Here is an 18,724-nt window from a genome sequence, read left to right as displayed (position 1 = left end):
GCCGGGGTCTGGAACAAAGCAAGGATGATAATTTCTGTAATCTGTATATCTTTTTTTTTTTTTTTTTTTTTTTTTTTTTTTCCTCAGGCGCTGGTTTTGGCCTGATACCGAGAAACAGTGATGTCAAGGAATCGATTATTGGAGACATATTATACCCGTGCTGCAGAGAGACCAGAAATCTCCAGATTGGCATGCAATACATCAATGAGTATCACAGGGAAATCTCTAGCTACTGAGTGACAGTTTGTGGTATTTTCAGCTAAAAATACAAAGTGGAAATATACGGCTTGATATACCAGAGTTTGTTTAATACTACTCAGTGCATGGCTCCCCGGAATGACCTCTAACAATGAATAACCCCACAATGTTACTAGATGGGAGACCGTGATGGCACTTCGGCTTCTGCTACTTCAGGCGCTGCTATCACATCTTCCTCATCTATCAGAGGGGCCTCCTCGTCGGGTTCGCCGCTCTCTTCCCTAGCACCAGTAGAGCCGGTGAAAGCAGCCAGACGCTGCTCCATCGCTTGGTTTTCACTCTCGGCCCATACCTTCCATTTCTCATATTCTTGATTCTCCAGTTCCATTCCAACAGTGTGCATATCTGGCCCGAAATATGCGCCTGTCGCCAGGGCCTCCTCCTGGGCAACCCTTCGCTCGACATCCTCCTGTAGACGCAGCTGGTAGAATTCGCGTCGGGCAATATCATATGCAGCGCCTTTAGTCATATCCGGGACATTGTTGAGGAGGTATAGTTGCCGTTGTACGACACTGTATAAAAAGTACAAGTGGAAGATTATCAAGTTAGCCAATTTGTATATCCCATTTCACAATTGCCTGGAACCTTGGGGGTGGGCCAAGGTAGAATGAATTATCTCAACAGGGGAATCCAACCTTTCTCCATCAAGTTTCTTTCCCGGCTGTTGGATATTCTGCCAGTTGTATCTTCGATGGTCATTTCCGTCATTCTCAAGAACTACTCGTGGCCGAGCAAGCTCCCATGGATGATCACGAAAGAATTCCTTTCGTAGCTGGTCTTCCTCGTACCGTATTTCCTTCGGCTGGAAGACGCGGCTCGGTTTCTTCGAGGTCTGCTTCCGGCCGACGGACGTTCTGATTTCAAGTTGTGGTTTTGACTTTCCCGGAACGGTCCTCATTCGTTGTTTGATGATAGGATGTGACGGGGCTTGATTGCGAACAAGAATTGACGCTGGCGGGATATCTGCCATGACATCCAGCCAAGGCTGTCGCGTCCCTGGCTTACCACATTGTGTAGTAGCTAGGGCGGTCCGCCTTACACGAAGTGCAGTTAAGTTATATCGTCCCATTGTGCAAGATAACCGGTATGGTTTCCCTCAGGAACTCGCACGCGCGATGTTTCTTCACCAATTGCGGTCCCCGGCGTAGAAGGATTGCCGTTAGCTGCCCACTTGTGCTCTTCGTCCTGGGCACAGTTAGAGACAATAAAGATCCAAAAGCCAGAGAGGAATAACAGGAATAACTAACAAAAGCTGTAGGGTGTAAGCTGCGGATTGCGGATTGCGGGATTCCTGCCAGCGACATGCGGTGTTCAAGATGTTCGGAGCAAGGAAATTGAAAATGTCCAGGTCTTGGCGTTTTTGCCCGATCCCGCCAATCACAAGCTGCCAAACACAATCGCCGTCGTCTCCAGAAAATTTCCCAACCATCGATGTCGTCGATGCCAAATAAACAGCCAAACCTCCATCAATTTCACCCAGTTTCTGCAGCAGACTTAATAAAACCCCCCACACGGAGACTCTTGTTATTTCACTACAACCATTTGTACTTCCATGACGACGACTGCAAGCTGCGACTTGTCCCTAACCTCACCGAGCTAAAGAAATGCCCTGTTGACTAGGACTAGGATTGCACGATGTCAGGCGTCTCATGTCACTCTTTAATAGCTTGGAAAGGACGGCAGGCTTTCGACTCGTCTCTCAAGCAGGGCTCTTCTACTCTCCTTCCCCCACACCCCGCTCAATGCGCTCAGTCCAATTGCCTCCCTCTTCATACATCCCGCGAACCATGCGACTCCAGTCATACCTTACAAACCGCACTCGAATTAACGACTTGTTTACCAATTCGCTTGTCATGGCCGGACTATGCAGAGAACACTCACCACGGAAAAGAAAATTCGCGAGAATGGCGAGACACTCGTCTCACACTGCGATACAGCCGTCTCAGAATATACAAACGGAAGAGAAGGTTGCTAACGGGAGCAGCATCAATTCACAAACAGCCGACCCGCAGGAAGGACATGCCCTTGTGTCGCAGAAAGCAACAAAAGCATCTTCGATAACCGTTAACCAGAAATCACACCCCCCTACCCTACCTCCAGACTTTACGATTGACCACGCCGCATTCAAACGAGCGGCAGCTTCGAAACTCGACAATACCAAACACCTTTTCCAGCTTTACCTCGAGACATTGGGCAAGAAGGAAGGGCTAAAATCCCTCCAGGTTGTATTATCAAATCCAGCAAGAGAGATATGCATGCCCCAGAGAAAACAGACAGAACCTTACCTGCCCGATGCAGTGGAAATCCATGGGGTTCAACGACTAGTGGATTTATTGAACGAAGAGCGCAGCTCAAACCAACAGATTTTCAGAGCATATAAAGACCTCCCATCGCCCGGTGTATTATACCTTTCTGCCCGAAGTCGAAGACTCCTATTGCATCGCTTTGCGAGCCCCCCTCGTCGCCTACGTGTACATGCCGAACGATATCTGAAATTGATAGACGATATGGCCGAAGCGTCGTTTTATATATCGCCATCGTTATGGACCGCAGCAATTCATTTGGCAGGGAAGTCCTATACGTCAGTAAAGAGGCCCGATCTGAGATCGTCACTGGGAATGTGGAGGCGGATGGAGCATGAAGGCTTAGTACCGAGCTCCAGCATAGCATTCAATATATTATATGACGTTGCTATTAAAGCCAGGCAGTGGAAAGTTGCCGACAAGGTTATTGAGGAGATGAAAGCTCGTGGACTGGAGCTCTCTCGATTCGGAAGGGTGGCTCACATATTTTCCTATGGGCTACGCGGAGATGCTGAAGGCGTTCGGAAAGCCTACCATGAATTTATTCAACTGGGCGAGGTGGTTGATACCGTTGTTCTAAACTGCGTCATGGTTTCGCTCCTCCGGTGTGGGGAGCAACATGTTGCAGAAAAAATCTACGAGCGGATGAAGGACATGTACCTTACCCTAAAAGCGCAACGACCCGAACTCCTAAATTCGAGTGTATATCCTTCACCATCCGATAATTACGCCGCCTATAGGAAGGCAACTAAGAGACTCGGTCGCGTTCTCGGGATGACAACGTTTCTCCGTGATAAGCTTCCGGAACACCACCGTGCATTACAAAGAGCTATGCCATTGACTCCGGATGGCAAGACATTCCATATATTTCTGTGGCACCATGCAAACGTCACAGGTGATTTACAGCGTATAATCGCACTCCTTGAGGACATGAAAGTCACATTCGCTATTCCCCCGCAGGGGATGATCTACATATTTTTATTTCACGGCTTCGCTGCCCATGGGGGAAAAGAGGGCACACAGTGGACATATAAACGCCTCAAAGGTGTATGGAAGCATTTTCTTCGAGCCTTGTACCATTCAAAGTCGGAACTTAGTGCCAAACGAGGTACCAAATGTCGAAGGGAGAAGTTTGTGTGGGAGAGCCCATTATCCGATGAACCAGACTCATCTTCCCGCGGATCCGACAGCGTTGAAGAAGCGCGCGAAGAATCATCGGACTCGATGCTACACGATAATGACAGGGGAGTACACCAAGTATCTTCGTCGAACGCTTCGCGCGAGGATGGACCCCCTAATCCCTTCGAGGAAGACGAAACCGATGATGACTGGCGGTATGAGAATACTGTGTACCTGGGTCGGAAGCTAATAGTTTCCTGTCTAAGGGCGCACGCTGCTTGCGGTGGGCCCGAAGCTGTGCTGGATGTCTGGGAACGAATTGAACGTCTTTGGAAGCCCGAGTCACAGAAAAAAGCGGACATCCTTGCTGTTAAAACAGTTCTTGAACAGCTCGTTCCTTTCGACTTTTCACGGCTTAAATAATGTGTGCCCAGAAATTACCGTAATGTATTTATAGATGTGTCTTTTCACTGTGCGGGTTTTCGGTTCTGGGCATGTGCCTTGTTAGTTTACCGTGCTGTGCAATGCAACAACATCCGGGAATCTTTTATTATCTAAGCTGAGGTTGAGATTTATTCACCTCAAGGCTACCCATATACTGAAATTAAAACTTTTATTTATTGAATTGATCGCTACCGATGCACCTGTTGACAGCCCACCTCAATACCGTTCAAAGTGAAATCACGTGATATCGCGTTCTACCCGACCTACCCTTGGAACACGACGCGATCATTTGGACAGAATGAACCGCAACTGATAGCGGTGGACCTTGTAGAGCACAAAACTATCTGCTAGGGAAACGATATAAAACCTATTCCCAACACAAAAACATGATATTATCTTAAGTTGAAAGGCAGCAGAGATGTCTCTGCGACAAAATAAACGACGTCCTGTAGACATTGACTTCACGCTGCGACGCGTCTTTGGGAAAAAGGCATTTAGGTGCGTGGGGCTATTTTATCTGTGGATTAGGGACGTCTTGAGCTTTAACCGCTTCGAGGAACTAACTGCTGCTCATCATGTAGGCCTCTGCAGCGGGAAGTCATTGAGGCTGCCATCGCGGGTCATGATGTGTTCCTTCAGGCTGCTACGTCTTTCGGGAAGAGCTTATGTTTTCAGTTACCGGCAATCGTTGGCCATGGAGGTGAGTGTCATCAAGATCTTTGTTATGGGCATGGGGAAATCAGATTGCTAATCAAGCTGTCAATGACAGTCACGGTTGTTGTTTCGCCCCTTCTCGCGTTGATGGTACGTTTGTTTGCAATGGAAAGGTTATATTTATATACCACTTCATCGTACCTAACCAATACTTTGCCCATACTAGGTGGATCAAGTTGCTGCCCTGGAGGCTAATGGTATACCAGTTGCAACGATCAATTCTACAACCCCCCTCACTAAACGGCGGGAGATTGTGAAAGATCTTCTTTCAGGACATCCCATTACCCGACTTCTATACGTAACCCCAGAATACTGTCAGACTGATGCCTTTCGACGGAATCTTCAAACAGTCCATCTACAAGGCGAGCTTGCTCGGATCGCAATTGATGAGGCGCACTGTGTCAGTGAATGGGGACATGATTTCCGCCCAGCCTACAAGGAGTTATCATGGTTTAGGCGAGAATTACGTAGGCCATTTGTTCCAATCACCGCCCTTACAGCGACTGCGACGGCCCGTGTGCGATCAGATATCATATCACTGCTAGGATTAGATCCTATGACTCTAAAGAAATTTAGCACAGGATCAGCACGGCCTAATATTCATTATGAAGTCCGCTATCTTCAAGATTGCTCGATGGACCCCACAATCCCGGACACAGATCAATTAAATGATCTTCTCTGCTGGCTGAGTTCGATTCACAGTCGACGCATTGCGCGGTTTTCATCCCCTTCTGCAAATGTAAGCTCCGACGAAGAGCTTACATCAGCCACAACGCCGCCTCTCCCGCCAATGACGGGAATTATATACGTCCCCCTAAGGGCTATCTGCAGCGAACTTGCCAACAGCCTATCTGCTTCACCCCTCAACATTAAAGCAGTCGCCTACCACGCTGGACTGTCAGCCTCCGAGCGGTCTAGAATTCAATCACTATGGAGCTCGCCAAGTAAAATATCTACATCAACCAAGGACAAATCAGGAGAGAATTCCAAGCCGCCATCATTTTACATCGTTGTCGCCACCAACGCTTTCGGGATGGGGATCGATAACCCTCACGTCCGTTTCGTCATACATTGGACCCCACCCCGCAGTTTTGAAGGATTTGTCCAAGAATCCGGCCGGGCAGGGCGTGATGGCCGGGCAGCCGTGTCTCTCATATACTACAGCCCCCAGGAACGTGATCGCGTATTGGATCGTATCAACCGAGATCAAGAATGGCACTTCGATGCTGCGCTGCAGGGAAACAACAATCCAGCAAGTAAAAAGCGCAGCCACTCGGCATCAAACATCGCAGCCAAGGTACGCAATCAGCAAGCACTCTTCGAGAGTTTTAAAAGAGTGGTCAAGTACTGCGAGACAACCACGCGGTGCAGACATGAAGTGATTCGCGAATTTTTCGACGAGCGCGACCCACAAGCCGATTCAGGGATCGGGCAACCGACGCAGGTTTATACTAACACATCCATCACGTCAACGTGTGATTTTGCTTGTGATTTCTGCAAGGAAGGTCGTGAAGTGTTGACGCGCCGGAAAAAACTGAGCAGTGCGTCTGAAACTTCACTGGAAGATTATGAGAATTTCCCGCCAGCGCCTATACCGATGGATGATTTCATGGGATTTCGTACGGCTAGTCTGATAGATAGAAACGGTAATAGGTGAGAACGGGACTGTCTGTTGGTGTTTATTGGTTTCTTCTGGGTATGGTGGATTACGGCATCGGTTTATGCTGGCAGGCGTTATTGAAGAGGCGGACGTTTCTCTTTTTGGAGAAGTTTTGCTCTAGCTCAATTTCGATGATGTTATGATGTAGTTTGTATATATTACCACTAAATTATCTATGGTGTTGGAATACTTTGGAGAAGGCGTTGGGCAAACCACAAAAGCGGAAACGCTAGCTTTGATCAATTTATCCAAGGGCGTGGAGCACGGGACTCGGAAGTACTTTGCGGAATAACATGTGTCAAAAAGAAAGAGAGGAAGTAATTGAAGAAAGTATGTGCTCATTCTTGCTCATTTTAAAGGAAACGGTTAGAGAGGAAGAAAATATTTGAGATTATACAGGAGACCCAATTCAAAAAGTAATCCCAACACACATATGGAAACCCACAGAGCAGAAATGGCGCATTGTAAACCATTCAGAAGTATCAGAAACGGGTAGACAGTACGGAGTACGAGAAGATCCGGGGTACTCATAAGAACTCTCCGTCCCCACCGCTCCCCCCGATAGCTACCTTGAGTATGAAGGGGGAAGACGTATTTATTTACTATTATAGTAGGTAGATAGAATAACTCGACAGGGAATTGTGCTATTTGGAGAATATGCTATGAAATAGAAGGAGGAAACCTTTCAACGCAAAATATTGCAAAACATTTAAAACTAAGGCAATGTTGGGGAAACAACAGGGTGAAAAAGGGACAAAATAGACAACTGATTGAAACTAGTACGGTGCGACGAGTATGTAGTAAATTTTGGAAAGAGGAACGGGGCTAAAGTTGACTGTGTAACGAAGGGCAGTCTTTGCCTGAAAACGAATGGTTAGGAATTTGGATTACACTAGGGAGGGAAAATTGCATCATGTCCAGATATCACTATGACACAAAGCGTAGTCTGCGAATTTCCAGCAAAAGTGGACATTTATAGGCCGGGAGGAGGGGGGACCTATCAAAATAATGAGTTAGAGTGATGATTTGAATATGATGGGAAACGCGGGGAACGATTCATACAGCATTGTATCCCCCAGATGATGGTGGCGGCGGTGGAGGTGGTGAACCAGCTCCTGGAGGTGGTGGCGGTGGAGGAGCCTCAGAAGCTGGTGGAGGCGGTGGAGGAGGAGCAGAGCTTTGTGGAGGTGGCGGTGGCGGCGCTTGCTGCTGCTGCTGTTGCTGATAATACTGCTGGTAGTACGCGACATAATTTTGATAGCCTCCCCACGCTGCGTATGGATCTTGGCCAGACATATATTGGGAGTACATGCGGCTGTAGTCGGCTAGAGACTGACCAGCCGCCGGTGCGGCTTGAGCTGTCGCGCCGGCATCAGCGCCAGGTGTGGCATTGGCAGAAGGGCTCATGGGTGTCTGGGGAGACGAGTAGCTTCCATAATTGCCACCGCCTCCCCCATAACTCCCACCGCCATAATGGGAACGGTCGCGCTGTCCATACCCGCCACCATGGTGACCACCTCCACTGTATGACCGTTGTGGGGGTGGTGGCTGTTCCTTAAACCTCTCATATTGCTCCCTCACGTTAGCGAGGAGGTCCTCGCAAAGCGCTTTGGCGTTTTGGACTTCCTTCGGATCCGGGCCACTGTGATGGATTAACATGTGCTATGACTTCATATTTCCTACCACGGAATAGAAGACGATACTTACGCTACATGTAAATACATAGGTTCATCACTTTCTCTTCCTGTGCTATGTTCTGTAAAACCAGAGCCACGCCCCTTGATCTGAACACGGCAACGCGTCTCCTGCTGGATGTGTTTAACATATGCACCGCCTTGGCCAACTACCTGAGCACGAAGATTAAAACCTGGGATAGGCTCTAGATCCACAGGGATCCGTTCCTCCGGCCATTTGCGCTGTACGATTTTTTGTTAGCCATCGCATTAGTGCTGTATTGCTCTCTCAAATACATACTCGACCGTATTCATCCCGCTCCACTTGCTGCTCTGGCTCTCTGCGGCGGAACCTCCGCTCGTCAACGAGGTTGGGCAGTTCTTGCTTCATCAATTCCTCTATTTTGGCAACTGCCTTGTCAAGGCCTTCTTTGGTGGTGCTCGTTACATGAAGATAAAGCGGGGGATTCTGTAAAATGTCAGTCACCGTTCATTTGATCTTCCCGCATCATTCAGATACTGAAGGAGCTTACCGCAGCCGTAGCCATGCTTTTATCAGGGAAATAGCTTCCTCGGGTTGTGACATCTTTAAACCTTTACATGAGCTTCTGTTATCTAAAATAGAGTAGCATATGATAATATAGTGATGGAGAAGTCGTACCGGCGCCAGTTTCTTCTTTAATCTAAATATCACGTAGCGGAGGTCAGCAGATGCCAAAGAGGGGTTTCGAGATGCTATGGAGAGTTGGGTAAGCTTCAGCCACCATCACAACAAGAAGGGGAATGGTGATGTGGATATGAGTTGAATATTGTTTTTTAAACCGTGGCTCCGGGCCATAAAGAGTAACAATGCCTGGGAATATCAGTGGACATGACAGAAATATTTACCATCCTCTGGGTTGCACCCTTAGTCAGTGTGTAGCGGTTTCGGAGATCGTTGACTTCAATATCTTTGATGTAGTCTCCATCCGCCATGTAAACTTCTCCATTAACGTTGCGTGCGCCTTCCGCACCTGGAGAAGCAGACTTTGCCGCTGGACTAGCAGTCTATTGATTAAGTATATTAGAAACGAGGAAACGCGTTCATTGGCAATGGAAGGTTAATGGGTCCCGAGGGGGGGGGGGGGGGGGGTAGGGTAGGGGAGTCTGCATATCATACAGAACGGACTGGCGGCACGTTCATGTGCTGATATCCTTTCTTGGCTTGAAGCTCAGCATTTATCTTTGCAGCAGCGGCAGCTATTTAGATGTCAATCCGAATATTGAATTAGTATTCTGCTTGCGAAAGAAGTCCCGATGAAATATGCACATGGCAGAAAACTCACCTGCGGCAGCAGTTGGATCTGGAGCTGCGGACTTCCGCTTGTCGTCGTTTCCAGGGCTTCGCGGTTCCCGGCTCAGTGGACTTCGTTCCCGCGTGGAGTCGGAATTTCGGGCAGATGGGGATCGCGAGCGTCGGTCAAATCTTGACTGTCGTCGAGGCTCTGCTTCTGTTTGATCAAAACGAGAGCGCTTTGCGCGCCGCTCACTGTCCGCCATTGTTGGTAGCGGCGGCGTAGCCTCACACACGGGAATCAAACTGTGTCCTGTAGATCCGAAAAATTAAATACGCTAGCGTGAAGAAAAGTGAGACCAGAGTCAGGGTTGGTGATATCGTCAAATAGGAATATTTTGAGCATGTTCTTCGCATGTCTGTTAACAAGAGTGCTTCAACTATACGCTATTCCAAATCCGCGACTAGTGTATTGCTTAGTCATAAGAACTTAGCCTCAACGAAATAAGCTAATCCTTAGACGGACTAGGCAGTTGCTGGTACCGCTCAGTCGTTTCTCCGACCTCGGAGTTTGGCAGCGATCATGTGACTCATATTTTTCAACCTCCAAAAGAAATGGAAGAAGAAACAGAACTGTTTAAGCCTTGGAATATCCGCTTAAGGTGAGATTGTGATGAGCATCATTCCTTTCCCATTTCTCCAATTGTAGAGTCATAGAGGTGGTATACTCTGTTCCTTTTGGTGGATAGCTTTCTTAGCTTCCAACACGAATTTAGAGCTAACACAAGAGGAGTCACCAGTAGCTCCTTGCGACTAGACGGATAGAGAGCAATTTGCTCTCGCCGTCGTGCGTGGTAGAAAATGGCTTCTCGACGAGTTTTCTCCCTATCTTCAACGCGCGCTCTATTGTCGTCGCCCTCTACATGTGGCACTGGAAGCAAGCTCGCCACTTCCCGCAAACCATGCAATGCCCGTTCCTCATCGAGCTCGACATCCGCTCTCGCGTACAAAGCTCTGCACCGTCGTTCCCCGCTTCCTCTCCCAGTAGCTGATAGCCCGACCTGGTCCGCCCCTGCTGCAGTCTCCTCGATTCTATACGAGACCCCAGTACCGTCGACCAAGCCTCCAAAGCGCCATGTGCTGAATTGCTTGGTACAAAATGAACCTGGCGTTCTCTCCCGCATCTCCGGAATTCTTGCAGCTCGGGGTTTCAACATTGACAGCCTCGTTGTCTGCAATACGGAAGTAGAAGATTTGTCGCGGATGACAATTGTCCTTCGTGGACTAGATGGTGTGGTTGAGCAGGCCCGTCGCCAACTGGATGACCTCGTTCCCGTATGGGCTGTGCTTGATTACACTGACTCTGCCCTGGTACAACGTGAGCTTCTTCTTGCGAAAGTTAGCATTTTGGGCCCAGAGGTGTTCGAAGAACTCCTCCAGCACCACCGTGAAATGACCACACCAGAAAATGAGGAAGTATCTGGCTCTGCTGAGAAACCGGCGAAGTCAGCCGAAATTGAAGTGCAGAGGTTCAAAGGAAGCCAACACGCCAGTGATTACCACCCCAGCGGACTAGCTCACAGCCAGGCACTTCGACACAAGCACGAGCATTTGAAGGCCATTACCCACCTGACCCATCAATTCGGTGGCAAGGTTTTGGATATCAGCACCAACAACTGCATCGTTGAAGTGTAAGTTTATGCATCCCGGCTTGTTGGTTATGAGGGCCACCATTGATAACACTACGTGACAGATCCGCAAAACCAAGTCGTATCGATTCCTTCCTTAAACTAATTTCTCCCTTTGGTATCCTTGAATCTACCCGAACAGGTCTGATGGCCCTGCCACGCTCTCCGCTCTCCGGACCAGAAGAAGAGTTCGAAAAGGATACAAGCGAGGCTGTCGACGCTAGTGCTCTTCCACCTGGTTAAATTTCACAATATGCCGGCCTCTGAGGCCTCTGATTTAGTGCTAGATTCAGTTGCTGCTTTATATTTGGATACGTGTTATTTGTTATCTGCAATAGTTTTGTGTAGCATTCCTGAAGGGAAGCAATCATACTTTAGGGAATGAATGGAAAGAGAAAATGGAAGGACAGTGACAGGCAATCAAGTTATTTCTTTTTATTTTCTCATTTCTCTGGTTCTGTATAACTCTATGCTATCGTCTAGTTTCCTTCATCTCTTGTATATTTTACGTATTGGGAAGGAACGGACCGAATAACTGCCCATTTTAATTCTACTTTTTTTTCTTTTTTTCTTTTTTTTTTTTTTTTTTTGTGGCTGTTTATGTCTTGTCGTCATCATTGGCGTAGTGAATTTATTTCAGTGCCCCTCACCGCAAAGCTCTCCGGCCTCTCGCACCGTATATTGGTCTAGGGGCAAGGTACTAACTCTTCTTCGGGCATTGGAATTGCCATTGATACTATGTGAAAATTGGATAAACATAGAAGCGGTGTGAATGGAACCAACCACCTAGCTATTTTCATTTGGTCTTTCAGGAATAGAGCAACGAACGAGCTTACATCCAAAAAATAGCTTGAAGAAAATATGAAATCGTAACTGGATTGGAAGACCACATACGCATAGAACGAAAGTCATAGTAGTTGGAATCTCAAAGATAAATGCTTATCACTAGCATCCATAGGGCCACAGAGCCCTGCTGTTCATATGGTTGAGCAGCTCCTATTGAAGAACAGTTGAGAGGGGAGAAGAAAACGAGAACAAAATAAATAAAACGTGCTTCTCACAGTCATAACGTCGTAATATCGTTGGGGTATCAACTGGGCCGTGAAAGGTCATAGAAATGAAGACAAGGGGAGAAGAAAGATAGCCTGGGCAAGACATGTCGCAGACAGTGGAAACACTAAGAAAAAAAAAAGAGAGGGGGGGGGGGGGGAAGAAGGGAAATAAGGCGGACAGAAAGCCCAACAAGCCAATTTAAAGCCGTCCACCTGTGTTCATCAAGAGCAGTGTGTAGGAAATATCCCGAAATCCGTATCTTCCGTCTTCCCAACGACCACGTACCAGGATGTGCGGTATGCGGTATCTTTCAACCTTCACTTTCTGTCCCTTTCCGACAAACTTCACAAATTCCGCAATACAAGGGGCTGTAGTTTTGTCCTCTGTTTGTCGGGCAAGTGCAGTCCTCAGAGAAGACCGTCTCTATGGCTCCACATTTATAGATAACGGTGTGGTTGCACATGGTTGTGAGGAAGATGCCTCGCGCAATTGCGGGTTGGTTGAAGGATAAAGGAAAAGACGAGTCGGATGGGAGGCTGGAAATGGGATATAGCAGAGACGTGGAAATCTGCCTATGGATGTTGTTCAATTCTTTGTGTATTTGATTTTGATACTCCTACTCCCTTCACGTGCTATGGCAGCAACAGAGATACTGATAGTCGGAAGTTATGTGAACCGAGGGTGATAACCGGTGTCGAATAAACAAACGGCTTTGGGTTAAAGTTCTGAAATATCTATGTAAAGACTTGATATGAACGGACAAGAGGAATTCGAGAAGGCTCTGCCCTATTATCGTAAGAGTCGATGTGTAAAGTCGGAGATGAAGGGGCGAGTAAAAGGTTAGGAGAAAATTGATTGCGCCGTATCAGAAGTGTGTATGTGAACAGCCCGGAAAATCTTAAGTGGACGGTAAAAGGATGTCGACAGCAAGCTGATATATAATCGACCTGGATTGTTTGCTGTGGGGAAATAAATACTAATTTATTGGAACTCCACTCGGAAGTGACAGCAAACAAGAAGGTAAATTTGTGCTACCCCTCCAAAAATCGAAAGTGTTAGATGTGTACGTGAAATGAAGCGTTTTGATATTTGCTAACGGATATCGTTAAATAATGTAAAATTGTAAACTTCAGAATTGAATTGAGGGGACGAGATGTAAATTATATACCCTTTCAAGGAAGATAGACGGGGGCCCTATTTGCCAAAACCATTCGCGCAAATCACCTGTGAAAGATATAGGCACGAAACTCCCATGCTTGCTTGGGCACGAGTGGACCTTTTGTTTGACGTCATCTAGCAGAAATAAAGAGATGCGCGAAAGTTTAAAGAAAATGCAGTTAATACAATATCGCAATGCAACAGCTGAACGGGGGTTAGTAGCGGAGATGTCAGAAGCAAACGAGACGAGGATTCAAAGGTGAATCCTGGGCGACAAATCCTGTCACAGCATGAGGGTCAGGATGAAGTGAAACAATTGAGGCTGGAGAGCTTAGCCTGGGAGCCGGGATCATTGTTCGCACCTGTCGCTGCCCAACTATGGAGAATCAATGCGATGGTTATCTCAGTGGGAAATTATGGAATGGAAAAGTAGGTTCGTGTATAAACTTTATCTGAAGACGGTGGGTAACTACCCAATGACACAGGAGAGGCATTGATTGTCCAGCGAGCACAGTAATACTCAGATCGGTCCCGAGGTCCTTGAGTTGGGAGAACTTGACAGCAAGAGATGGCGCAATAGAGGTCGCCATAGGGCAGGTGAATCCGAGATGCGCAAAGACAAACCCTTACACCTGCCAAAGTGCGTCACTTTCTCGTAGTTGATGGGAAAAGAAATCTAAAATCCAATAGGATGTCAGGGCCATCTGTGGGCATTGGGAAAATAACGGACTTTTTGAGACCACCAATGATGCAAAATATTGACCAATATGAAATTATGACATCAGTGACAAGGAAACATTAAATATTTGCTATTTGGGCTGCGATAGGGAAAATGCGCAGTTAGCTCTGAAAGAAGACCCAAGTGTAAAAAAAATGCACTTAGGGAGAGCGGTGACTATGGATTGAAAATGATTGGGTGGCGGCCGATGATGCTAAGGAACCTGGCCACATGTTCATCTCCAAATAACCGGAACTGACCAGGAAGAGCAGCAAAGAGACGAGAGGGATTCCTGGAAAGGTTCGTTGAAAGTTTGGGGGAGGACAACTGGTCTTGGTCCTGTAATTCGTCCACGTGTGACCAATCAATCTGGGAACCGGAACCGGGACCATTAGCATGCGTACAGATCGTGACATTCTGATCGCCTGGTTACAATGATCGACTCGCTATTTACCTACCTTTTGCAACTGTCATCGTCTGAAGACAACCATGGTCAAACATCCTTGCTTTGAGATGCTGACATTTGCGACGCTAGCCTTTGGACATTTTTCTCATTAGTGTACCGGTAGGTAAGTAAGTTGGAAGTCGCCTTATTAACGTGGGAGCTCATATATCTCGTGCCAGACACGGCACGACATTATGACCAAAAATGGACAGGGACTCATCCTCAACTTGTTTGCCAGAAACATTGAAGCCCCGCGCTGAAGATTCTTAGTTGATTCAAAACATTGCATAGAATACAAGTTGTGCTAGAGTTAGTAGTCCGCATCCCGGTAGAACGAGAGCCAGCGGAACAGCAACGATCATGATTCAGGCAAAACCCGCCGCCGAGAAAAGATTGGGATAAATCACGGTTAGCCGGGATGTGGTTATAAAGAACTCTTTCGCATGTCCGTTGACGTAAGGCTCGAAATGCACATCCAATGTATAAATACAATGCCAAAAGGTCAAAAGGTGGATGAAGTATAGTCGCATTATCCTCCATAAAAAGTATGTGTACGCCAGTGAACACCTTTTGAAGCGGGTTCCTCAGAGACCCGAGACAATTAACCTTAAAACTCCAACATGTTGCTCTCGAAAAGGAAAGGAGGAAACCTGACAGCTCATTCCAGAAAATGGTTCCGCATCGTTAGAAAACATTATTATCCTATATCCGTACCTTTGCGCCAATCCCTTTACCTTTGTAGAACACAGTATTCGAATAGTTTCCGAGCTGCACGTCGACGTCAGCGACAGCATCCATTCTCAATGTTCCCCCTAACGCCTGTCGGATCGCTTCGTATCCCGCGCCACTAAAATCCAGGTCCACTGGGAGCCGCGGTGTCTGGGATATCCCAGGCGGTACTGCAAATGGAAGGTCATACTTGATATTTCCTACAGGCTCAGTGTGATTGTAGAATGCCACTGCGTCAATACCGGTAATCAGAAGTGTGGTGGACAACAGCGGTGAGGCCAGGGTGAATACCGCAGTCGAAGACCACAAGTGCAACTACCAAGACCAAGGATTTGCAAGTCAGTCCTCGTCAATGGTTGTGTGTAGTAGAACACGAGTGAAATTTAGGTAGGAGAGAAATCAGATTATGAGGTACCCATCTGCCTGATTTCCTCAGTAGGAGATTGTTTAGAAAGGCTATCGGCAAGAGCAGACAATACCGTTGCATCCTTAATGAAGTGGGTTTGGCCATCATCCCCTGGATTCTGATCATCTCTTGGTGCTCGAAGCTTCGGAATCGGAATGTCCAGTTCCAGGGCCGATAATGCCAACCCTAATCTAGGGAGAGTTGGAATCGTGTGTTGATGTGGGCGAAGGGCGATGGACGCATTGAATCCTGAAATCAGTTAGAGGAGTTACCAAGCTGGGTTGTGTGTAACTGGGACAAACCTGAAACATAACGAGATATCAGATCTTGACCAACAGCGATTCCATCCTTTCCACCAAACCGCAATGGGTCCCAGAGAGCAGATATTTCAACCCCGGAATTGAGTCCTGGTGACATTGACAGGTTTCGGGCGATCACGCGCCCAACGTTGGTTCCGTTGTGCGCGACTCGTAAATTTATATAAGGAACGATCGCTGAATATTCAGTTGGATTTGTCAAATTTAATTTTGCTGCAAGAAGGATGGATGACTCCGTCGTTTGGACTATTTCTAGAGTATCCACGGCAACCTTGAGGTCCGAAAATCCTCCACTCGCGAGGGCTAGACGTAATGGCATATTAGTTAGAAATTCACGATAACCAAGATATCCGAAAACGTACGCTTCACAGTGATGTTGCCACTAGCTGGAATATCTCGAATTATGAATTGCCCAAGCGCAGTATCCGTTTCTGCATCCACCTTTGCTTTAACATGTAAAGGAATAGGTTTGCGTTCGAGGATTAACGCTTGGACAACATCCGTAAATGTGTCCCCATTGGTGACCTGTAGCGGTGCTTTCTTGATATCGAACTGGACCAGCAACGCTGCAGACGGAGGTGAGCCGTCTTGAATGCGAGTTGCAGAAGCATTTTGCCACTTGTTAATTTTTATGTAACCAAGCTCTCTTCCCTCATAGTAAATATATGCAGTAGACCGAACGTGGGAGATATTTAATGGAAAGTTCATCTCCTTAGGAAGGCCGATTACCGCTTTGACCATTGCGGAAACCGTAAGTTGAGCTTCTGGGGTGTCTGGTTGAGCGAATGGTTCCGGTAGGAAGAAATGAACGTTCGTCATGGAAAAGTTTCGAACTAAATGGCCAAGCGCACGGCCTGCGAAAGGTACAGGAACCGTGACGTTTCTCAGAAAACCTTCTATCCAGTTAGGCAAATTGGATGAAGGGGATTTGCCTCCACGAATGTAAATTTTAGATTCCAGCCCACGAATATAGTTTTCAACTAGAAGATCTAAAGGTGACCAGTTGGTACCAGGACAGGCAGTGGTTAAGACATCAGGAAGTCTTCCAATATATCCTTTCGCAGAGATATTCACGGGCTCATTGGGGGCGATTTGAACTAGGTCCGTTGTAGCATTAGCTACTACAATATAGCGGTCCATAGGTGCACAGTTTGGTACTGAAATCTTGAAGCCCATTGGAGGCACGGTGAGTTTGACTGGATATCGATTCATAAGAAGCACTGAGATGTCGGCTTCCATAGCTTTTTGATGTGTTGGTGTCCTGATTTCATGGAAGTCCAATTTCGTGATGTTGAAATCAGGGAAACCGTGGTAGCTATGGTCTATTAAGATTATTAGTCAAACATGTCCAAATTCAGGTCAGGATTTCGAAAGAAACTGTACAGGGATTGACCTTGGAATACAAATGACTCCGAGATAGTCTGAGATCCGAGATATAATATGCCGGATCTCAGGCGCACAGAAGCCACTCCTCTGACACGCAACTGGCCAAGGCGGCCCTGGAGCCAGTCGTTCGCTACAACTCGAACCCCGGCCATATCTCCGGCTTTCAAGTCTGTTACAAAATCGATGGTATTCACGTGGCCATCACGAATATTGACTCGGATGGGTGGGATCGTCGCAGTTCCTAGCAGGACGTTGCCGTACTCTGGAAGATACACTTGTACTTCGGTTTCATCGCTCTCAATCTCTCTTGCTAACCACGTTCCCAAACGCCCAATATCACGTACAACTTTCGTCGGCACACGCGACGCATCGAGAACAAAGGAGCCTTGAACTCTAGCCTTTACTCCATCTGATGTAAATGAGTCGATGGATACATCAGTGGCTTTAAAAACTGTAGCCGTTTCAGCATATTGTTTGATCACAGTCGGGCTGGCAAAACCCAGCCCCAGAACTGTAATTATTGCCAGTATAAGGCTTAGCAGAGCGATAGACGAAGGTCGGGTGATCCACCTCGGTCCCTGTTTTGTGGAAGACGGGTTCGGGGATGATTCGCGGGAGGACGAGGATGAAATGTTGACATCCCCCAAATATTGGATGCCTTCACTTGCCCGATGTGCAAGAAGGGGTGTAGATTCCGACAAAAGTTCATATGACGTGGTTTTGGGCTTCCCGTTACGAATAGAGCTTGTCCGGGTCTCTGGATGGAGGTTTTCCTGGGAGGCCTCACTGAGCAGCGGAGCACATTCTCCCGCGGCGTCCCCAGCCATGATGGCTGGAACTACAAAGATGGCAACGACTGTAACTTTAAAGGTTAATTCTTCAACGACATGGGCCGACTCTTAATGAAAAGTGATGTGACTCGAGAAAGTCAAGGTGGAAGAGAAGGTGGTGTTTGAAACCTTGGATGACGTTGTTTAGTCAGCGAAACCCCTAAAAATAACATATGGTACTACTGAATTGTATTAACCAATGAATAAGCAGATAATTAATAAAGTTGACAAATAATATTTAGCTCACTATCTTGCAATTAACTTTCAAATACAACCAATAGAATATTTTCCCAAATTTAATGGCCGGTTTCCGGTTTCGCACAGTACGCTGTAATAATACGTAGCTCGACTACCGCTTTCGGTCTTCCGAGGGAATCTCTATGACTCCAACTCCAACTCACCGTTCAAGGATCAAGGGTCAGCAAGATAGCGCCCTGCCAGCTCTCCCTGCGATATAATATATAAATCAATTAGCTTCAAGCCCTTTTGAAAAAGGATCTCAATCGATACTCTTTCAGCTCTTCTTTTTCACATTCGGTATTTTCCCATT

The 18,724-nt window shown here is 47.1% G+C and overlaps 6 protein-coding genes across 9 annotated transcripts; 3 read left to right on the top strand and 3 right to left on the bottom strand.

Annotated features, from left to right (window-relative positions):
* Positions 1–56: 56 nt before the first annotated feature.
* BDCG_02919 (37S ribosomal protein S25, mitochondrial) lies at positions 57–1,581 on the bottom strand. Its single transcript, XM_045418499.1, has 3 exons — positions 1,506–1,581; positions 894–1,443; positions 57–770 (listed from the first exon to the last, which is right to left on the bottom strand). Exons 2-3 carry the CDS (start codon positions 1,325–1,327, stop codon positions 371–373), a joined length of 834 nt encoding a protein of 277 aa, XP_045275055.1. The 5' UTR covers positions 1,328–1,443; positions 1,506–1,581; the 3' UTR covers positions 57–370.
* A 464-nt stretch (positions 1,582–2,045) lies between these two features.
* On the top strand, positions 2,046–4,103 carry BDCG_02918 (pentatricopeptide repeat protein; the record flags this gene model as incomplete). The annotated part of the gene is made up of 1 exon (XM_045418498.1): positions 2,046–4,103. The coding sequence occupies one exon, from the start codon at positions 2,046–2,048 to the stop codon at positions 4,101–4,103; it is 2,058 nt and encodes a 685-aa protein (XP_045275054.1).
* A 356-nt stretch (positions 4,104–4,459) lies between these two features.
* Positions 4,460–9,881, bottom strand: BDCG_02916 (KH domain-containing protein). Its single transcript, XM_045418496.1, has 9 exons — positions 9,497–9,881; positions 9,331–9,410; positions 9,060–9,218; positions 8,833–8,854; positions 8,705–8,757; positions 8,473–8,640; positions 8,206–8,414; positions 7,561–8,140; positions 4,460–7,495 (listed from the first exon to the last, which is right to left on the bottom strand). Exons 1-9 carry the CDS (start codon positions 9,708–9,710, stop codon positions 7,472–7,474), a joined length of 1,509 nt encoding a protein of 502 aa, XP_045275052.1. The 5' UTR covers positions 9,711–9,881; the 3' UTR covers positions 4,460–7,471.
* On the top strand, positions 4,543–6,495 carry BDCG_02917 (RecQ family helicase RecQ; the record flags this gene model as incomplete). The annotated part of the gene is made up of 4 exons (XM_045418497.1): positions 4,543–4,622; positions 4,706–4,824; positions 4,894–4,928; positions 5,005–6,495. The coding sequence occupies 4 exons, from the start codon at positions 4,543–4,545 to the stop codon at positions 6,493–6,495; spliced, it is 1,725 nt and encodes a 574-aa protein (XP_045275053.1).
* Positions 9,882–9,993: 112 nt separating the features above from the next.
* BDCG_02915 (acetolactate synthase I/III small subunit) lies at positions 9,994–12,272 on the top strand. 3 transcript variants are annotated; one of them, XM_045418495.1, is made up of 3 exons: positions 9,994–10,163; positions 10,248–11,135; positions 11,198–12,272. In XM_045418495.1, exons 2-3 carry the CDS (start codon positions 10,306–10,308, stop codon positions 11,373–11,375), a joined length of 1,008 nt encoding a protein of 335 aa, XP_045280222.1. In that variant the 5' UTR covers positions 9,994–10,163; positions 10,248–10,305; the 3' UTR covers positions 11,376–12,272. The 3 variants fall into 3 exon arrangements, with proteins under 3 accessions (XP_045280222.1, XP_045280221.1, XP_045275051.1); XM_045418494.1 differs by having other exon boundaries at positions 10,245–11,135; XM_045418493.1 differs by having other exon boundaries at positions 9,994–11,135.
* Positions 11,520–18,289, bottom strand: BDCG_02914. 2 transcript variants are annotated; one of them, XM_045418491.1, is made up of 7 exons: positions 17,352–18,289; positions 16,321–17,280; positions 15,944–16,261; positions 15,715–15,890; positions 14,520–15,550; positions 13,706–14,430; positions 11,520–13,623 (listed from the first exon to the last, which is right to left on the bottom strand). In XM_045418491.1, the coding sequence occupies exons 1-5, from the start codon at positions 18,169–18,171 to the stop codon at positions 15,209–15,211; spliced, it is 2,616 nt and encodes an 871-aa protein (XP_045275050.1). In that variant the 5' UTR covers positions 18,172–18,289; the 3' UTR covers positions 11,520–13,623; positions 13,706–14,430; positions 14,520–15,208. The 2 variants fall into 2 exon arrangements, with proteins under 2 accessions (XP_045275050.1, XP_045280220.1); XM_045418492.1 differs by having other exon boundaries at positions 14,520–15,890.
* Between the last annotated feature and the right edge of the window lie 435 nt (positions 18,290–18,724).

The sequence above is a fragment of the Blastomyces dermatitidis genome (assembly GCF_000003525.1).
Source record: "Blastomyces dermatitidis ER-3 genomic scaffold supercont1.3, whole genome shotgun sequence".
Classification (NCBI taxonomy): domain Eukaryota; kingdom Fungi; phylum Ascomycota; class Eurotiomycetes; order Onygenales; family Ajellomycetaceae; genus Blastomyces; species Blastomyces dermatitidis.
Note: the sequence above shows the minus strand (reverse complement) of the source record. Positions and strands in the feature narration are given on the sequence as shown.

Coding starts and splice junctions, on each gene's coding strand:
- BDCG_02919 (XM_045418499.1), bottom strand. CDS start 1,327: ATGGGACGATATAACTTAACTGCACTTCGTGTAAGGCGGACCGCCCTA. Junction 771..893: donor AAGAAACTTGATGGAGAAAG/GTTGGATTCCCC, acceptor CTTTTTATACAG/TGTCGTACAACGGCAACTAT.
- BDCG_02916 (XM_045418496.1), bottom strand. CDS start 9,710: ATGGCGGACAGTGAGCGGCGCGCAAAGCGCTCTCGTTTTGATCAAACA. Junction 8,855..9,059: donor AGGGTGCAACCCAGAGGATG/GTAAATATTTCT, acceptor CGTGATATTTAG/ATTAAAGAAGAAACTGGCGC. Junction 8,415..8,472: donor AGCGGGATGAATACGGTCGA/GTATGTATTTGA, acceptor AAAATCGTACAG/CGCAAATGGCCGGAGGAACG.
- BDCG_02915 (XM_045418495.1), top strand. CDS start 10,306: ATGGCTTCTCGACGAGTTTTCTCCCTATCTTCAACGCGCGCTCTATTG. Junction 11,136..11,197: donor AACAACTGCATCGTTGAAGT/GTAAGTTTATGC, acceptor ACTACGTGACAG/ATCCGCAAAACCAAGTCGTA.
- BDCG_02914 (XM_045418491.1), bottom strand. CDS start 18,171: ATGGCTGGGGACGCCGCGGGAGAATGTGCTCCGCTGCTCAGTGAGGCC. Junction 16,262..16,320: donor TGGCAACATCACTGTGAAGC/GTACGTTTTCGG, acceptor CATTACGTCTAG/CCCTCGCGAGTGGAGGATTT. Junction 15,891..15,943: donor GATATCTCGTTATGTTTCAG/GTTTGTCCCAGT, acceptor AACTGATTTCAG/GATTCAATGCGTCCATCGCC.